The 18,517-nt window shown below is 37.9% G+C and overlaps 2 protein-coding genes across 5 annotated transcripts in view; both read left to right on the forward strand.

Moving 5' to 3' along the window:
* Positions 1 to 10,467, forward strand: part of iqgap1 (IQ motif containing GTPase activating protein 1) — a 40,447-nt gene extending 29,980 nt beyond the window's left edge. The window contains exons 23-37 of the mRNA XM_049717772.2: positions 55 to 419; positions 1,291 to 1,454; positions 2,222 to 2,446; positions 2,862 to 3,002; positions 3,098 to 3,182; positions 3,657 to 3,889; positions 3,975 to 4,107; positions 4,254 to 4,356; positions 4,885 to 5,020; positions 5,102 to 5,189; positions 5,796 to 6,005; positions 6,092 to 6,258; positions 6,350 to 6,469; positions 8,632 to 8,740; positions 8,843 to 10,467. Of these exons, the coding sequence (XP_049573729.1) occupies positions 55 to 419; positions 1,291 to 1,454; positions 2,222 to 2,446; positions 2,862 to 3,002; positions 3,098 to 3,182; positions 3,657 to 3,889; positions 3,975 to 4,107; positions 4,254 to 4,356; positions 4,885 to 5,020; positions 5,102 to 5,189; positions 5,796 to 6,005; positions 6,092 to 6,258; positions 6,350 to 6,469; positions 8,632 to 8,740; positions 8,843 to 8,956 (2,393 nt within the window). The 3' untranslated portion in view covers positions 8,957 to 10,467. The remainder of the gene's footprint in view (positions 1 to 54; positions 420 to 1,290; positions 1,455 to 2,221; positions 2,447 to 2,861; positions 3,003 to 3,097; positions 3,183 to 3,656; positions 3,890 to 3,974; positions 4,108 to 4,253; positions 4,357 to 4,884; positions 5,021 to 5,101; positions 5,190 to 5,795; positions 6,006 to 6,091; positions 6,259 to 6,349; positions 6,470 to 8,631; positions 8,741 to 8,842) is intronic.
* Positions 10,468 to 10,612: 145 nt separating this feature from the next.
* The window catches only part of crtc3 (CREB regulated transcription coactivator 3), a 33,004-nt gene continuing 25,099 nt past the window's right edge, over positions 10,613 to 18,517 (forward strand). For all 4 annotated transcript variants that reach the window (XM_049717791.2, XM_049717792.2, XM_049717793.2 and 1 more), the window contains exons 1-2: positions 10,613 to 12,081; positions 17,684 to 17,794. In XM_049717791.2, coding sequence (XP_049573748.1) covers positions 11,950 to 12,081; positions 17,684 to 17,794 — 243 coding nt within the window. In that variant the 5' untranslated portion in view covers positions 10,613 to 11,949. The remainder of the gene's footprint in view (positions 12,082 to 17,683; positions 17,795 to 18,517) is intronic.

Below are 18,517 nucleotides of genomic sequence, written 5' to 3' on the forward strand. Positions count from 1 at the left end.
AAATGTTCGGTTTTAGTTTTTCTTCGGTTAACATCGCAAAACATCTTCATACAGTCAATGCCGAAAATCCTCCGATGGCAGTGGTGAGGAAGTTTGTGCATCTGTTGGATCACAGTGACCAGGACTTCCAAGAGGAGTTGGAGCTAATGCGGCTCCGCGAGGAAGTGGTCACCAACATTCGCTCCAATCAGCAGCTAGAGAATGACCTGAACCTGATGGACATCAAGATTGGGCTGCTGGTGAAGAACAAAATCACCCTGCAGGAGGTGGTGTCGCACAGCAAGAAGCTGACCAAAAAAAACAAGGGGCAGCTTTCAGACATGATGATGATGAACAAACACAGAGGAGGTCTCAAGGCCCTAAGCAAAGAAAAGAGAGTCAAATTGGAAGCTTACCAGCATCTCTTCTACCTACTACAGGTACTTGAATTTTTTTAACAGGTTTCAGTTACATAGTCTATGTATGTATTATAAAAGGTCTTCACCCTCCTCCAAAAGCCTGATTTTGTGATTTAAAAAAAATTGAGATACATATAAATAATTTCAGAACTTTTTTTTCCCCAACATTTTACGTGTCATTAAATTTGGGGTGTTTATATTTTCCAAAAACAACAACAGCAGCAATAACAAAGAAAAAATAAAATAAAATAATAATAATGAGGTTGCGCACCTTTTTACTGTGATTGTGGTTCTGCCAATCACATTTAATCGCAGTATTCAAATGGAAGTAAGCACAGACCTGCAACAATTTAAACTGCCCCTGACTAATCCCAAATGAAGTTCTGATGATGTACATTTTTTTTGGCAGATGCCTGAAAGCTTTGTGCCAACACTGACTGGCATTTGGAGCTCTTTCTAATCCCCAACCACATTGTCTGAGGCCACAGTTTCAGATGAAGCAAAACAGCCCTATGACGCTGCTTTGCTTTTGGTGATGTGATTGCGCAAACAGAACTTTTTCAAATTATAGCAAAATAGTTCAATTTACCGTTGTTTTTTTTTTTTTTTTATGCCGCAACAACATGAGTTTGAATGGAATTGGTTTATTCAGAAACACGCCCACTTAAAAAAGCGTGCCCACTTGTGAAATCAAAGTATGGTTCTTTTTTACGTCCGCTTTCAAAAAACCCACAAAAAGAAAAAAAAAATCAGCACTGGGGAAAAAAAGTATTACAATGATTTGTTGTTCTCCTTTTTGACATCACAAAATCCTGGTATTTGAAATTATTTGAAAACGTTTGTATCCACTGTACCAATGATATTCAAAGCACCCATTATTGCCTGTTTTCAGACCAATCCAACATATCTCGCCAAGCTGATCTTCCAAATGCCTCAGAATAAATCAACAAAGTTTATGGACTCTGTTATCTTCACCCTATATAATTATGCCTCAAACCAAAGAGAGGAGTATCTGCTGCTCAAGCTCTTTAAGACGGCCCTGCAGGAGGAAATCAAGTGAGTTATCTAAATAATTAGTGGATTTGTAACTCATTTTTAACAACGAATGTACTTTTAAATTCAATACAATAATAATAATGATAATAATAATCATAATAATAATTATGATTATTATTATTAAATCCAATACAAACCAAATGGCTATTTTCTCCTTTGTTCTTTGTTCTCAACATTTTATTAGCATTTAATAACAGCACCCATTGACCTCACAATACTGCTCAAGTCTATTTCTGGTTATCTTTCAGCCACTTACAAACAGACAAACTGGCCTTACTCTTACTTTTGCCGCCAACGTGACCTACGGTGCTCATTCTTGTTATAGCATGTTTTGCATTCATGTGATAGCGCAAGCTTGAAGTGTCTCTGTAATAAGCAAAGTCTTTGTTGCTCAATTTGTGTAATCATAGTCTTCCCTCCACGCATTTCAAAACAACTAAAGCTCTTTATTTGTCAACCGAACATTCTGGTGGGCTAATGTTATTTCTGTCAGTGTCATAATTAAGTCAAAGGATGACTGTTTTAAAAAAAAAAACTAATAAATAAATTTTTTTTCCCGTAATTAATTTGTCCTCAAAATTAACTTGTTCCGACCCTAATTCAAATACATTTTAAATATTTTATAGGTGAGTGAGTTGAAATGTGAGAGACAAATTAATTGATGTATAAGTTGAAATACATACGTATGTGTCTTATAAATATGGAGTATTAAAGGGAAAAACTTTGCATATAAAAAGTATAACCTCGTGTTAATTAACTGTCTGCAGGTTAAAAGTTGACCAGATGAAGGAGATTGTCACAGGAAATCCGACAGTCATAAAGATGGTGGTAAGTTTCCACCGAGGTGCGAGGGGCCAGAACGCACTGAGACAGATCTTGGCACCAGTTGTGAAGGAGATCATGGATGACAAAACACTTAACATCAAGACCGACCCAGTGGACATTTATAAGAGCTGGGTCAACCAGATGGAAACGCAGACTGGAGAGGCCAGGTGAGATTGGCTGCGTTTGGCACTTTAGTTAAGCAGATTTTACTGTCAAGTAGACAAACTAGTCCAGTTAAAATTGACTTGAGTTAATCTGTGAATGTCAACAAAGGTGTTTTTTCACAATTTACAACATCATCCTGAGGGGTATACTACAAAGCGATATTATTGGCTTTGAAAGCTGGGTTGAGTCTAAAGCTAGGATTTTCAGTGTTACGAAGGTGGCTGGCTCTCTTAACTTGTTAAGATCACCACAGTAACATGCTAAACTCATAACCTGGTCAGGAGTGATTAACTCGGCTATAAAAGCGCATTCAGTGGGTGATGCTAAAAAACTGAGCGAGTTTTTCTTTTGGAAACTCAAAACTCCGCAAAAGATCACCGCAGAATCTCTTTTTTTTGGACCACCTGTTTTCTACAGCAAGCTCCCATATGATGTAACACCCGAGCAGGCAATGTCCCATGAAGAAGTTCGGAATAGACTGGAAGCCTCCATCAAGAGCATGAAGACGGTCACTGACAAATTCCTTTCTGCCATAATTGTTTCTGTTGATAAAATTCCGTAAGTATTTATAGGCTTTTGTTGGCTGATTCTGAGCAACAATATATTTATTTAAAATTTTTGTGACTCAAACTGTCCATTTATGTGTCCTATAGCTATGGGATGCGTTTTGTCTCCAAGGTCCTTAAAGACACCCTCCACGAGAAGTTCCCAGATGCTACAGAGGATGAACTGCTTAAGGTTTATTGACTTCATTCGTACATTGTTGTATGCCGACACAGTCTTTACAGCATCTCTTTAAACAAACTTAAGAAATATTTGAATATATACGTATAGTCAGGAGCGACATATCAGATTGAGGGAGAAAACTGCTGTCGGGTGCCCTGCTTTTTTCCCTTTTCGCTGTTGTCTTCTTTCTGCCTAACCTTCCTGTTTCACAATCTTTTCTTTATTTTGTTTCTCTTGCCTTTCTGCTTTTTCCACCATGCCAATACCTTGGTGTCGAGCCATACCTCTTTCTACTCTCTAGCTGTTGTCTCAAGGTGAGCTAGCATATTAATCTCTCTGCTCTCTTCCTCTCTTCTGCATGTGTTCTTAGTATACAGTCAAGAGTTTTGGAAGAATATTCCACAGGATTTGTTTTGTTTCAAGGTCAGACGTTAAAAGATACATTTGAACGGACCTTTTTCTAACGGAAGCATTTTGCTATTCCAGATCGTGGGGAACCTTTTGTACTACCGTTACATGAACCCGGCAATTGTTGCTCCCGATGCCTTTGACATCATCGAGATGTCAGCAGGTGGTCAACTAACGACCGAGCAGCGCCGAAATTTGGGCTCTGTCGCCAAAATGCTGCAGCACGCTGCCTCCAACAAGATGTTTCTTGGAGATAATGCCCACTTGAATCCCATCAATGAATATCTCAGCAACTCTTATCAAAAGTTCAGGTGGGATATCAATTGCAACAGAAAAAAATATTGAGCAACCGTTTGTCAAATTTCATATTGTTGTATATCTTCCTCTCCTTCACAGGCGATATTTTTTGACAGCGTGTGACGTCCCCTCACTAGAAGATAAATTCAATGTGGATCAGTACTCTGACCTGGTCACTGTCACCAAACCTGTCATTTACATCTCTATTGGAGAAATGATTAACACACACACGGTGAGTTAGATTTGATCTCTTACATCTTTCTAACATTAATCCCACTGTGGGCTCACTTCCAATGTAGCCAATAGTTTCGTCATCCGAACATAATGCACTCAAGTTCATATTTTGTCATTTATCATTTGACTGTTCTTTGCTATTAGCTGCTTCTGGACCATCAAGATGCCATTGCTCCAGAGCACAATGATCCCATTCATGAACTTCTGGAGGACTTAGGAGAGGTTCCCACTGTAGAGTCTCTCATTGGTGAGTGGATATAAAACCGGCCAGTGATAGACAAATGAAATCTATTGCAAAAATATTTGGCTGGTTAAAAGCAGCAAGAGTCAAAATCAGCAAGTAAGGAAGTCCTAGCAAGTCCAGTCAAGAACTGAAGTTCCGCTCTCATGCAACTTTTTCCTTGACAATCGTTCTGCCTATTTAAAAGAAGGTCTTCTATAATTTCAGACCACATAAACTGTAGAATTGAGTTGTTAACAGCCTGCCTCATGTCCATAAATTGCCCCGGGAGAGGCTCGAGAGCACCGGCAATCAGGAATAGAATATTTGTTGTTGTGACTTACATCTCACCCTCATCAGGGTCTGCCAGGGCGAGCTACTTTGTTTGGCTCAGGTTTTACACCAGATGTCCTTTATGACGCAACCCTCCCATTTTTCTGGCTGGGTATTGGGTCGCAGCTGCATTGTATTCCTGCAGTGACTGTGCAGGAATTCAATGTCACAAATTATATACAATATTATAATGCTTTACTGACAAAGTGTTGTGTTAAACAGGTGAAAATCCTCTCCCACCCGGTGACCCCAACAGAGACCTAATGGGCAAAACTGAGGTTTCACTTACACTGACCAACAAATTTGATGTCGCTGGTGAGGCCAATAGTGAGGTGGATGCCAAGACCCTCCTACTCAAGTGAGTTCGTACGATTTGATTCATGTATCTTCGAGTAATGCAACTGCTTGTTTATGTAATTTTTTGGTCGTGTCATTTTAGCACCAAGAGGCTGATTGTTGATGTGATCCGGTTCCAGCCTGGAGAGACGCTGACTGAGATACTGGATTCATCAGCTGGTCCAGATCAGGTTACAATACACCAAAAAATTATTTTCTGTCAATTTCTGTGAGTTATGACTGTTACCAAAACAGATCCTCGCCAGATAATAAGCAGAGTGTCACATTTGTATTTCATTTACAGTGGAACCAACCTTTACATTTTCTTAGTAGAAAATATGCCTCTTGTTACACACTGTACACGTTTTGTTATGCGACCCATGTCAGCATGGATGAGCAGGATGGATGTAAATTAATCTGTCCCAGACCCAGATTACGACAGATTAAGTGCATTTCAAATTACTTCATGAACATTTCAAGTTACAAACGGGCTCATGGAGCGAATTAGGTTTGTAACATGAGGTACAACTGTAAAATGAAAGGGAATATGTCCTTGTTTTCCGACAGTTTGGGCTGTAAAAAACATTTTACGGAACTGCCATTACACTATATTGCACATTGGGATATTTTGGAATTGGGAATTCCCGTTCTCGTGCTATTGTCAACTTTTATTTCCTTTGAGCACGCTTGAATGAAAAAATGATAATGCAAGCTTTTGAAGTAACAAAAAGAAGTGGTGGCTCTGTTCAAAAGAAAATATTCCTATACGCATACTCTAGTTTATTTTGTGGTTACAGGAAGCAGAGTACCAGCGTGCGATGCAGAGGAGGGCCATCCGCGATGCCAAGACTCCAGAGAAGATAAAGCAAGTCAAACCAGTGGTGGACGACAGCCTAACATTACAAGGGAAAAAGGAGAAGATCAGAAGTAACCTGCAGCGGCTAGCAGAGCTTGGCAAAGTTAATTCTGAGAACCGCTATCAGGACCTCATCAATGACATAGCCAAGGTTTGAAAGAATGCAATATCATCTTGCTGTCAATTATCAAAACATTAATTTTGTACACTGTTACAATTTGTCTGTGCGCATGACAGGACATTAGAAATCAGAGACGTTATCGTCAACGCAGAAAAGCGGAGCTCGTTAGACTCCAGCAAACCAACACGGGCCTGAATTCAAAAACTCAGTTCTACAATGTGCAGATCGATTCATACAATCAGTATATCAAAACATGCATGGACAACTTGGCCAGCAAGGGCAAGTAAGTGTCGTCACATTTCTTGTTTTCATTCATCGCTTCTAAATATTGATCTTAATAATCCTTTGCTGAATGATGATTGTTTTCTTCTCAGGTTGTCAAAACCTGGTGCCAACAAAGCCAAGAAGAGCAAACAAGTTTCACAGAAATACACTGCCTCACGTCTATATGAGAAGGGAGTGCTGATTTCAATCGAAGATCTGCAGCCTAACCAGTAAGTTTTGCACTTGCCAACAAACCATATATTAAACTTCAGGGTGTCTTCAAAATGGAGACCCCACCCGCTTATGAGAGAGCACAAACATCAATTCCAATTAAGTTGGGAGCCTAACTAAAATGGAAATAAAAATGGAATACAATTATTTGCTAATTATTTTCAATCCATCGATTGAACATACAGTAGAACCCCGGAACGGAACCCAACAGGTGGCATCCCAGAAAGGTTCAGATTTTTCACAAGCAAGGATGAGGCGACGATGTTCACAACTATATGAAAAACTCAGTGAGGATAATAACTCAACAAAGAATTTAGGGATTTGTTTGTTTGTTTATTTCGAACATTTAAAGAAATACAAGAAAGAAAGTAACAATACTGAAAATAATAACTCCATAGTACAATAGAGAAGAAAGAAAAAAAAAAAAAAAAAACATTGCGTTATAAATTTTCACTTTATCATAAAAATCTTATTTGTTCAAAAGGGAGTAGAAGGAAGCCTAGGCTTATCTAGCTCTACCCCTTGTAACCACGTTTGCTTGATTCCGTCAAGATTTGTCCATTTTCAGATATGTTAAAGATGTACATATATATATATATATATATATACATATACACATACATACATACATACATACATATAGATATTATACATACACACACTTATACATACATACACCTCCTTTAGATAAATACAAAAGCAGTTTAAACACCTCACAGCATGCTACGGTATCCCATCAGTATTTTGCCTTTATACATTTTTTTAAACTGAGGTAAAGAACTACAATTCTTTAGTTCGTCACTGCTGGCGTTCCATAATTCCACACCTTTAACTGTTATACAATGCAACTTTAAAGTTGTTCTCACCAAATCTCTTTTAAACATAAGTGTTCCTCTTAAATCATAGGTACTTTCCCTCCACTCAAACAACCTCTGGATACTGTTTGGTAATTGATTATTTTTTATTTTGTACATGAGTTGGATGGTTTTAAAATCGACTAGATCATTGTATTTCAGTGCATTCAGTTTTACAAAAAGAGGGTTAGATGGTTCTCTGTAATCAACATTATTTACAAGTCGTATAGCTTTTTTTTGTAGAATGTAAATTGGATCTGTGTTTGTTTTGTATGTGTTGCCCCACACCTCCACACAGTACATAATGTATGGGAGTATGAAGGAGCAGTACAAGGAATATAATGATGTTTGGTTTATAAGATCTTTTACTTTATACAATACTGCCAGTGATTTTGAGATCTTTGATTTGATATACATTATATGTGGTTTCCAACTTAATTTTTTATCTATTAGCACTCCAAGAAATTTTACTTCATTCACTCTTTCTATTTCTATATTATTTATTGTAAGAATTTTGTCTGTGTTTGTCGGACGGTTTCCAAATATAATATACCTTGTTTTACTTATTATTTATTTCTTCAACTCTGGGCCATAATATTATCAAAACATTCAGAGAATCTGGAGATATCTCTTATTTGGAAGCGGCAAGGCCAAAAAGCAACTTTGAAAGCTCATAACTTTTGATTGCTCCGGCAGGATGTATTAAATAGGAAGTCAACCCAGAAGTTTTCTTTGTAATAGTAAGCTCTGATCAGACCCACTAGTCAAAATAGTGTTCTGATTCATATTTTGTTTCTGAAATATGAATTAATCAGGGAACATTTTTGGGTCGACTATAACAAAATGGTATCACTGTGCAAAGGATTGTCATGCAGGCTGAGGAACTTTCTAGTAAAGGTTGACCATGCAGTTCATGTCTGGGGAATTAAAATAAATCTGACAGGTTAATTGGGAGGGTAAAGAAGGATTCCAGATCCACAGTTGCCTGAAGTTCTCACTTAAACCTGTGCTTACATTATTTTTCGCAAGAATGAAACATTATCCAAGTTTTTTTTAAGCAAAGGTGTGTTGATCCCTGGTGATGGAGTAGTTGTGTTAGTCACAGATTTGGCCCATCTGCTGTATGACAGCAGTGGGGTGCGTTTGTTTTCAAGGTCAGACCAGAAACCTTTGACACACCGCTCCTACAATGAATAGAATGCAATTTTCATGTAATAGGAAGATTTGTCAATAAATGTGTAGGATTTAAGTTTTCAAGTATTTCAAAAAGTCAAGTTAAAAAAATTATACTAATGTTCTCCTCATAGGTTCAAGAATGTTATTTTTGAGATTTCTCCAGCCGAGGCTGTTGGAGTCTTTGACGTGAAGGCTAAGTTTATGGGGGTACACTTGGAGACATTACAGCTGGAATATCAGGTATGCTTGATTAACTCTTTTTACATACGTTTTACATTTGGACATCATATTCGTTGATTCTTGTAAGTGGATTTTGATTTGGTTTTCTTTTATTGCTCCCAGGATCTCCTCCAACTGCAGTACGAAGGTGTGGCAGTGATGAAAATCTTCGATAGGGCGACAGTAAATGTCAACCTACTTATTTTCTTGCTCAACAAGAAATTTTACGGGAAATAAGGAAAAGAGTTCCTAAGAAGGCAACAGACTTATTTGACCACAAGTAGGCTTGCTGAAAGCCTTGCCTTAAATATTATGGTTGTCTCACACTTTTCCCAGCGCACTTGTCTTACATGCCTTTGCAAATGTACTTTTAAAACATGTGCAGCTGTTTCCATTCCATTTGTGACACTCAGGCTAACACAACAGATAATTGCTTGAGGATTTTATGTAACTGCAGCCGCAGCGGATGTTAGAGTTGTATTTTTTTCTCTTGAAATAGTATCTTGTGCACAGGCTTTGATCACTCATAAAATGGATGTTTTATGTAAAGAGGTTGTGTTTTTCTTTGCTTTGAAATGAACCCCTGTCAATAGTGCCATCCCATACATACATATACACATACAAATCCATCCATCTATTTTCTGAACCGCTTGGTCCTCACGAGGGTCGTGGGCACACTGGAGCCTATCCCAGCTGACTTGGGGCAGTATATTCAAATTAAAGCCCCCCCTCATAAAAACAACAACGCTGCATTGATGTTTTTTTTTTAATGTATGGATTTGATCCAACTCACCCTATGTGGAAAACATTTTTTATAACAATATAAAGCGACATTTGATAAACTGGAACTCTGGCTCATGTCCCTCCTGTCCAATAAGTTCAATTTAAATCATTTTAGAAGAACCTTCTACCATCTAATTACCCGGGCAACAAACAAATACACGCAGGTAACAAGAAAACAAAAGCTTCTTGCTGGAGAAAACATTAACAACCTGACACCTTTTGCTTTGGCTGCCTTTTTTCTTCCTGAAAAAAATTTCTGTCTTTGAAAGGATCCAACATTCCTACGCTTTCTCGTATTGCTTCATTTGTATTTTGGCATCTGATTTTACATTGGATTAGATTTCTTTTCAAATTTCATGTTGTTCATTTGTGTCATATAAGGGAACCTTGATGATGTTACAAAAGTAACAAATATAATGTATTTTTATCTGTTCAACATAAAAGGGAATACAAAGATGTAGACTGCACACACATTTATGACTTCTATTTTTGTTTACAAATGTACCCTTATTAACTTTAATTTATATTTTAGTTTTAGTCAACCAGCATTCATGTTTGGAAAGCTTATATAGGTCATATCAATTGAACTGGAGTATTGGCAGTATTACAGTAGGAATATCACAGAGATGTCACTAATGTCTCAGTTTTTTTTTTTTTTATATTACACAGGATGGTGCAAAAGTAGTTATACAGCTATATGAAAAACATATACAATACGTATTTGTATCATCATACAAAATAATGAAAATTAACTAAATATTAAATGTCACAAGTTTCACCTGTGTTACTACTGTTTACCTATTATGCACTCTAATACAGTATATTTGCTATATGTGAAGGCTCAAGATGCCTTTCATTCCACTTTGGATTTGATACAACAGTATGTGAGTTTTTAGTATAATGTAATGTAGTCCCAAAAATACACTTATATTTTATGTCCTTCAAATAAAGCTCGTAATTATGTACTGTTTCCTCCCAATCTGACATTTGTTTTGCGGGCTGTGTTGCAATGTAAGTTAAAAAAAAAAAGGAAACTATAGTAAAGTGTTCGACAGTTTTAACATGTAATCACCGTGTAGTTATTGTACCATACAAATGCTAAAAATAATTTGCGCACATTTGATGACGATACGTGGGGTTTTGGTGCGAGGAACGAACAGTCTATTTCGTAATGAATGAACATTATGTGATTTCTTTGAATATGTCGATACCTAAGTGTAATTTACCTTTGCTTGACAGAAAATTATGTGCCGAATTCACTTTGTTCGAAACACGGCGTTATTATCACAGTACTGTACAGTACTGTTAAAGATGAACGTTCTGCCGTCACTCAAATCATGATTGCTTGCCGTCGTCGCCCCCGTGTGGTCGTTGAGAGAATCGATGGAATTTAACAAGGCAATGTTTTTCTCGCGGCAGAGAATGTGAGACTGGATAACAAGCCTTTGGGTCAGACCTGCTTGTTCAAAACGTGTCAACGGACATTTAGTGGGGTGACATCGATCGCGGCAACCCGACAGAAAAATTCGGCTCAATCCGCGAAGAGGAAATGTTTTAACCTTTGGCGTCGCTTGTTTCTCTTCATGGAGTCATCGGGTCGGAGTTTGAGGTCTCTTCTGCTGTCCGTGGATTAACGCAAGACTCGACTTCACTGTGATCGTTTAGATGTTCCAAGTGTGAATTTGTGGAGTTAGTACCGTTTCAAGTGCTAACAGTTGCTTGCGTGGAGGAGCTTTTTCCTCTCTTTGTGGTCGAAGAAACTCGACACTGAGTGTGTCCGGATAAGGACCAGCGGACACTTGTTGCAATACAATTTTGCGAGAAACGCTTGGCTCCATTGCTTGGGAACTGAGCTAACGTTGTTAGCAAGGTATTTGCTGTCGGGGCGCTCCACTTTCTTAAGTATAAGGGCTAATTGTCTCGAGCGAAACTCGCACAGATATGCGTCTGCTGTTAGCTCAAGTATAGTTTCGACAAGTTGGCAAAGTGGTTTTGTGCAAAATGTTCCAGGCGGATTTGACAGCAGCGTATAGCTAGCCTAGCTACTAGCTGCAGCAGCGCCTCTTCTGTCCGTCCACTTCCATATTATGTTAGCTTTGACAGCTAACGCTATGTTAACGTCAAACTAGTCCAAGTGGCAGCTGACAATGTGTCAGTATGAACTTCTGTTGTATTGTTAACTTGGCTTTAACGAAACTCCCCTGTCAGAAAATTCGGAGAATCTTTTTCGGTCAAAATCATCGTCATTAAGAGTCACTTGCAGATAATTAATATTTGGAAATACTCAATTTGGCAATTTATTATTTTTCGCCACCGTCGATCTACAGGTTATGTGTAATACATATCTAATTTATTTTTCAATGGAGTGCCCAATAAGAGACCTCGAAATATAAATTCAAGCACCGCCACCGATTTCTCTGCCAAAAAGTATCTCAAGTTGTTGAGCAATGTCAGGCTCCCCGGGCACAGGGGGTTCGAACCCCAGGAAGTTCAGTGAAAAGATTGCCCTGCATAACCAGAAGCAAGCAGAGGAGACGCGAGCCTTCGAACAGCTGATGACGGACCTCACTGTCTCCAGGGTAAATGCTCCTTGGTTATTCTGTTATCTTGACCTCTTGTGTATGGCAATTATCGGTTACATTGTTGTGCCCCTTGAATTTTATGTAATGTTTCACTTTGGAATACAACAGTAGTCATTGTGACTGAAACAGAAAATGGGAAAGTGTTTCCTTAACATCGCATCAGTAGTCACCACTTCCCCTTGCTGTGCATCTCAAGTACCAAAGAGTGCAATATGCTCCCATTTGTGCTGAGTTTGCATCTGGTCTTTCATTTCTATTGGCCCCTTCCGTTGGAACTTGAGAGGCTCCACTGCGACAGTCGAAATTCACTCTTAATTCTATTCTTAACAATGGATTACTAGTTATACCTTTATTTGGACATAGAAACTTGCTATTTTTGAACATAGGTTTGTTGATTATTACACAGTTATAAATTATGATTACAAGTCCACCTACAATGTTAGATTGATTTATTCTGGGGGTTTTTTTTGGGGGGGGGGAGGTTCTTTTAAACCAGGGTTGTCAAACTCTTTTTTTTTCGTGGGCCGCATAGTTTGTTTCGGAGGGCCATTATGACGGTCAACCCAAATAAATGTATGAACACCTCGTTTTCAAATCAGACTAGTAAAAACTGGTCAAATATTTCCCAATTTTATTTCAAAGCGAAGACAATTTGCAATTTTAGTAATGACACACGAATTTGATGCACAATTTGTCTTCGCGGGCCACATAAAATTATATGGCGGGCCGTGTCTGGCACCCACGCCTTGGGTTTGACACCTGTGTTTGAACCGATTGAAGTTGATGGGCTTTGTAGTTGGGTCGAGATGTATTTGGACAGTTTGTTTCCTTGATAGAACTAGTTAGGTCGAGATGTATTTGGACAGTTTGTTTCCTCGATAGAACACCTTTATACAATGCCTGCACAATGAAAAAAGTCAAGTTTTGATTTAAGTGTAGACAGTTTCAAAGGGAAAAAAATCTTTGAGTAATCCAATCCAGCATTCTTTTCACTTTTTGAAGACAAAAGTGTCAGGAACCACAGACAAGTAGTAATTGAATGTGGTAGAATTTAGGTCATGCCCATGGGTTACACATTTAAAATTATATAGTTATGTCACAGAAATAAAAATAAATACAAATATTTTGGTATCTCATAAATGTTTTAACATTAACTGGACAACAATATCTGCGTTCATTCATTTAATATGGACATTGTGATGTTTATCAGCAACGTCATAAAAAATAAACTCAAGGCATTTGTCAAATTTACAGTGAGTAATTGTGGACAATAAACTCACGATCTTAACTTGAAGGTCTAATGGTCATTGAAAACGGATGTGTGCTTGAGTTAAAAAAAAAAAGAAATCATGGGGCATGAGTGCCTGCCTCTGTAAGACAGAAATGTGTAAAGCTGAAGTTGACCACTGACACACTGCCAGCAAAACAACTGGAGTTGGAAATATAGTGGACCCCTGCTATTTATGGGTGTAAAGGACTCAGCAAAAATCCACATAGAATTGACCTCCATTAAATATCATTGTGTGGAAAAAGAAAACGAAACAGTGTAGTTGCATCAATATTTACATGACCTGGAACATGGACTGGAAACACTCTGCAATCATAAAGTGTTGAATGATTTGGCATCTAACCACTGTATGTGAACCATAAGTGGGTTGAGAGATTGGTGTCTTAATCCAGTCCCCCCCCCCGAAAGTATTGGAACGATGAAGCTCTTTGTTAGCAGTTGCTTTGTGTCATTGTCTAGTTGCGTGATAAAACTTCTCACAATTACTTTGCATATAATGTTTTGTAAATTGCCAGACAAATTGTTTCTGGAGACTTCAGAATTCATTCTGCTGCTGCCATCATGTGGCCTTTTGAACTTTTGTCCCATATTAATCTTTTGATCTGAAACCAGAATTTCTTCAGTAAGTATCAAAAGCAAAGAGGTTCACCTTGCCGGTCCCAAATTTTGGGAGGGACTGTAAAAAACTATGAATACTCAATACTCAGCTGTGGTGATAGTCTTTTTTGGTTTTAAGTGTGAATAAAACGAGTAAAAATATAAACATTTTAAATAGTGAGGTGCCTTTCCCCACTATATAAAATTTGTATCGCTATTTAAAGCTTTTGCTGTACAGTTTTTTTTTTTGTTTATGTGCTATTTTAGACAAAATTAGACAAATTGTTTAGCAACGCGACGGCTTCCCTTCTCGACGCTCCTGGAACGAATTAGCGTCGAGATACGGGGTTCTACTTATGTCAGGCGTGTCCAAACGTTTTGCAAGGAGGGCCAGATTTGCTAAAGTGAAGCGGCCCGAGGGCCAATAGTTTTTTGGGACATTTTTTAACTACAAAAATTTCATGAAAATACACACTGTTATAAAACAATTTTCATTGTCACTGAAAATACACACTGTTATAAAACAATTTTCATTGTCACAATTGTCTTTATTTTTCAAATGACAAAATAACCAAATATAAGCCACTCAGGCAGATGTGAACAACTCTAACAATACAAATTCTGCCTTTCTTTCATACCTGAAGAGTCAGATAACATTGAACAAACTGTATGAAATACTTTTTAAATTAATTTAAATTTAAGTTTAAAATTATTTTTGCCTCATGAACATTTTAAACTGGAGTTATAAGTAATGCAAAGTTGTCTGTTATTGAAACTTAAAACAAGTGAATTTTGCTCTTGTCATTTACAATATCTTTCAGAAAGTAATAGTTTGTGTCACGTCTACAGGTTCATAACATCAACAGTATTAACATGGCCACTTCGTAATATTTAATATTAAGTAATTACTTTTTATTTAATTTTGACTCACAGCGCCGCGTGAAGAATCGCTGTTGTGATGCCAGTTCAGCTTGGAACTGCTTCACTTTATCAGCCCGGTCACTCCCTGTTAGCTTGTCGTACGTATGTGTTAGCATGTTTAGTCTGATAGTGACTTTTTAGGTTGAAATCCTTAAACAAGACAACCGTCTTTTTAGAAATTAGACAAACACAATTGCCTTGATTTTCAATGAAGAAGTATTGTAATTCCCATTTCTCTTGAAAGCGACGGCCCTCAATGTCAACTTATCTCGTATTCTTTGCAGTCGCCATGGTAGAAATGAGCGGAGAGGGGTGGTGCTTCCACCTTTGGTAATAGGAGGAATTACAGTTTCAAGATTTTTTTATTCAGTTTGACAGTGCAGGCGGGCCATAAATAATACATAATAAGACCGAAGCAGTGGGCCGTATGAGATCTGACCGGGGGCCGGATTTAGCCCGCGGGCTGGACTTTGGACAAGGGTGACTTATGTCTTGCATGTGCTGCTGGCGGTTGTACTAACAAGCAGAATTTGAATCTGTGACAAGAGCACTGATTTTGACTGGCTTTCCTGGATGAGAAAAGAGTGCTCGATGTGACCCTCCAAAACTAGAGACTACCCGGAATGAGGAACACAGACAAATTAGTCTGAGAGTTTGAAAAGACCAACTTGACGTTGTACATGTGCTGCTTTTCATTTCATGAACTAATAAACGTGTCGCAACAATTGCGTTGAATTTTGTGCCAATGTGCTTGCATCATACCAGCGGCGCAGACCCGTTAGGTGAATGCTACAATAACATCAGGTATTATTTAAATGTGTGTGGGAGACTTTAGTGTTTGTCAACCTCAGAATTGTCGCAATAATTTGGATTTTTTGGACAGTAACTAGTGTGTGTGTTGGGAAGCTATAGTGAACGAGGGCAATGTTTTTCTCATAAAATTCAAAATATTGACGCCCATCATTCTAATATTTGCGAGTGTTTGAAGTTGATATAGAGATGTTGACATGAAAAATGATTGCAGTTTTATGACGTCAAGCTTGTTTACATGAAGCCTCCCTGTTATTTGATTAGCGTGCAGTGAGAAGTTGCTCCAAACAGATACATCAGCTTGAAGCTAAATAAGATGGTGTCCACCCTCTTTTAACAAAATGCGACCATAGTGTTGCACGGGATGCCAGTACCAGGACGGTACTTAGATATTTTGGGGTAAAAAAAACGGCTTGTCTTAAAGTATAGATTCACCCAAAGCCGCCTGTCTACTGACGTGTTAAACATCTTCAGAGCCTGGCATGCCTTCTTGTGCAGAGGGAGAGAGCTTCAAGCTGCCGTGGCTCAGCAACACATCCATTCTGGCAATGATGGAACTGAACAATGTCTGTGTGAATGGCGGACAATGGCAATGCTACGAAGCAAACAAATGTGCATTACATTTTTTGTGGTAGATTCGGTCGACTTTGTTTTCGCAGCCCTTGTAACGAGCTCATTATAAACTAGCTGCATGGATGGCATTGATACCTAAAGGTACATGCAAACTGACTTAACAGCTAGCCATTTAGCAATCCTATGCCAACAACAGACAGCTTCACCCTCGTATTTGCCCAGTCTTATGTCACTCAGTAGACAGGCCAGGTCCCAGCTTTTGAAGGCAAATATATTCAAAATCACAGATACTATAGTGTAGAACAGGGGTGTCAAACTCATTTTTTTTGCGGGCCGCATTGTCGTCATAGCTTCTTTCGGAGGGCCATTATGACTGTCAACCCAAATAAATGTATGAGCACCTCATATTATATACAGTAAAAGCTACAAAACAAACTGACAAATAACTCGTTTTCAAATCAGATGAGTAAAAACTGGTCAAATATTAAAAAAACAAGATATTAAAAGTGAAGACAATTTGCAATTCTAGTAATGACAGACGAATTTGATGCACAATTTGTCTTCGCGGGCCACATAAAATGATGTGGCGGGCCGTATCTGGCCCCCGGGCCTTGAGTTTGAAATCTGTCGTATAGAACGTCAGTATGGCAACCCAAAATGGACAAAAATGACACATGCACCTTACACGCATATAATGTATTGGCATTATGTGTCACACTTTAAACTTTATATAAATAATAAAATTGATATATGGTCACTAATTTGGGAATTGTTGTCTATATTTTGCAATGTAACCCCTATGATAAACCTTTCGACCTTTGTATTTCTTTTGACCTCCCAATTGCGTTGTATACCTGTTGTAAAATGACAATAAAGGCATTCTATTCTATCTTAAACCGTACAGTACCATTTTGACCCATTTACTTCAAGATATACGTTGTCATTTCCCCACATTTTAACTACTTTATTGAACAACCTTAATAGTAACGTGACAATGTTTGCCAAAAATGACTGTCAAACTGCTGAGTCTGGTTGGATTGGCAACTTCATCCTGAGTACAATGCACTAAAAATGTTCAAAAGAGATTTTTTGTGTTGGAAAAAATGGCTTTTTTTCACCTTTAGAAAATTTGGAAAAGTACAACTTCAAATTAGAGTAAAATTGTTAGGCTTATTTTTTGTCAACGCGCTCATCGATCCTTTTCTGTCATTTCCTTCTCTGCTAACAAACTTCCTTTACTGATTGGCTGACTACTTTCATTAAATAAAATATCCATCAATTGGCCACAAAGATGGTGGCCACCTGTCATGTTTTTAATCTTATGTTCATTCCTACTTCAAACTTCTCATCTGAAATTAGTTTGTGTGCTATCACCACCCTTAATATAATATTTTCTTTTTTGGATGACAGGTGCAGTTCCAGAAGATCCAGCAACTCCGGTTGTCTCAGTCACGACCACAGTACTATGGCGGGTCTTTGCCCAATGTCAATCAGATTGGCAACACAAGCACTGAATTTCAGGTAGGAAGTGGTTAGTTGAAATGTGCACAACTGTGTCAAAGTGTATCACTATGCTTGTAGCAAGCTGAGTGTGCAAGTACTTCTACTGCCCATTCTACGTAACATAATAAATTCCCTCACAATATTTATGAACATGTCTTATAAACAAGCACTGCAGTCAAGCTACAAAGTAATGCTAGCGAGAAGCTAACGAATGCATTTAATTTACATTCTAATTTGTGTTGTTCAATTAAGCCTTTCCGTGTCTGTAAAGAATTTGTTATACAAGGGTTATAGTCTGTCACTTGGTCTCAACTGAGCAGCTCAAAAATAATCAGATAAGGAAGGGCCAATCCCCTTTTTTTAATTGCAATATTATGGTCTCAACTGAGCAGCTCAAAAATAATCAGATAAGGAAGGGACAATTCCCCTTTTCTAATTGCAATATTATGTATGTACTTTACTCACCACCTCTTTCTGTCTTAAATATATCTAGAAAGGGTGTTATCCCACTCTGAAAAGCAGCATATCACTGAGAAAAATAAGTATAAAAGTCTTTGTAAGACTTTCATTTTAATGGGGTAAATTTGTGACTTAATGCTTAGATAGGGAGTGAAATTACATTTGCTAATGTCTTCAATAATTTCTTTAAGAGTAGTTCAACTTTTCTGTGTTAACATATCTTAATTGTTACAAGCATACTATTCAGAATAGAATTCAAAATTTCTATAGAGAACTGCATAA

This window comes from Syngnathus scovelli, chromosome 4 (genome assembly GCF_024217435.2).
Source record: "Syngnathus scovelli strain Florida chromosome 4, RoL_Ssco_1.2, whole genome shotgun sequence".
Lineage (NCBI taxonomy): Eukaryota > Metazoa > Chordata > Actinopteri > Syngnathiformes > Syngnathidae > Syngnathus > Syngnathus scovelli.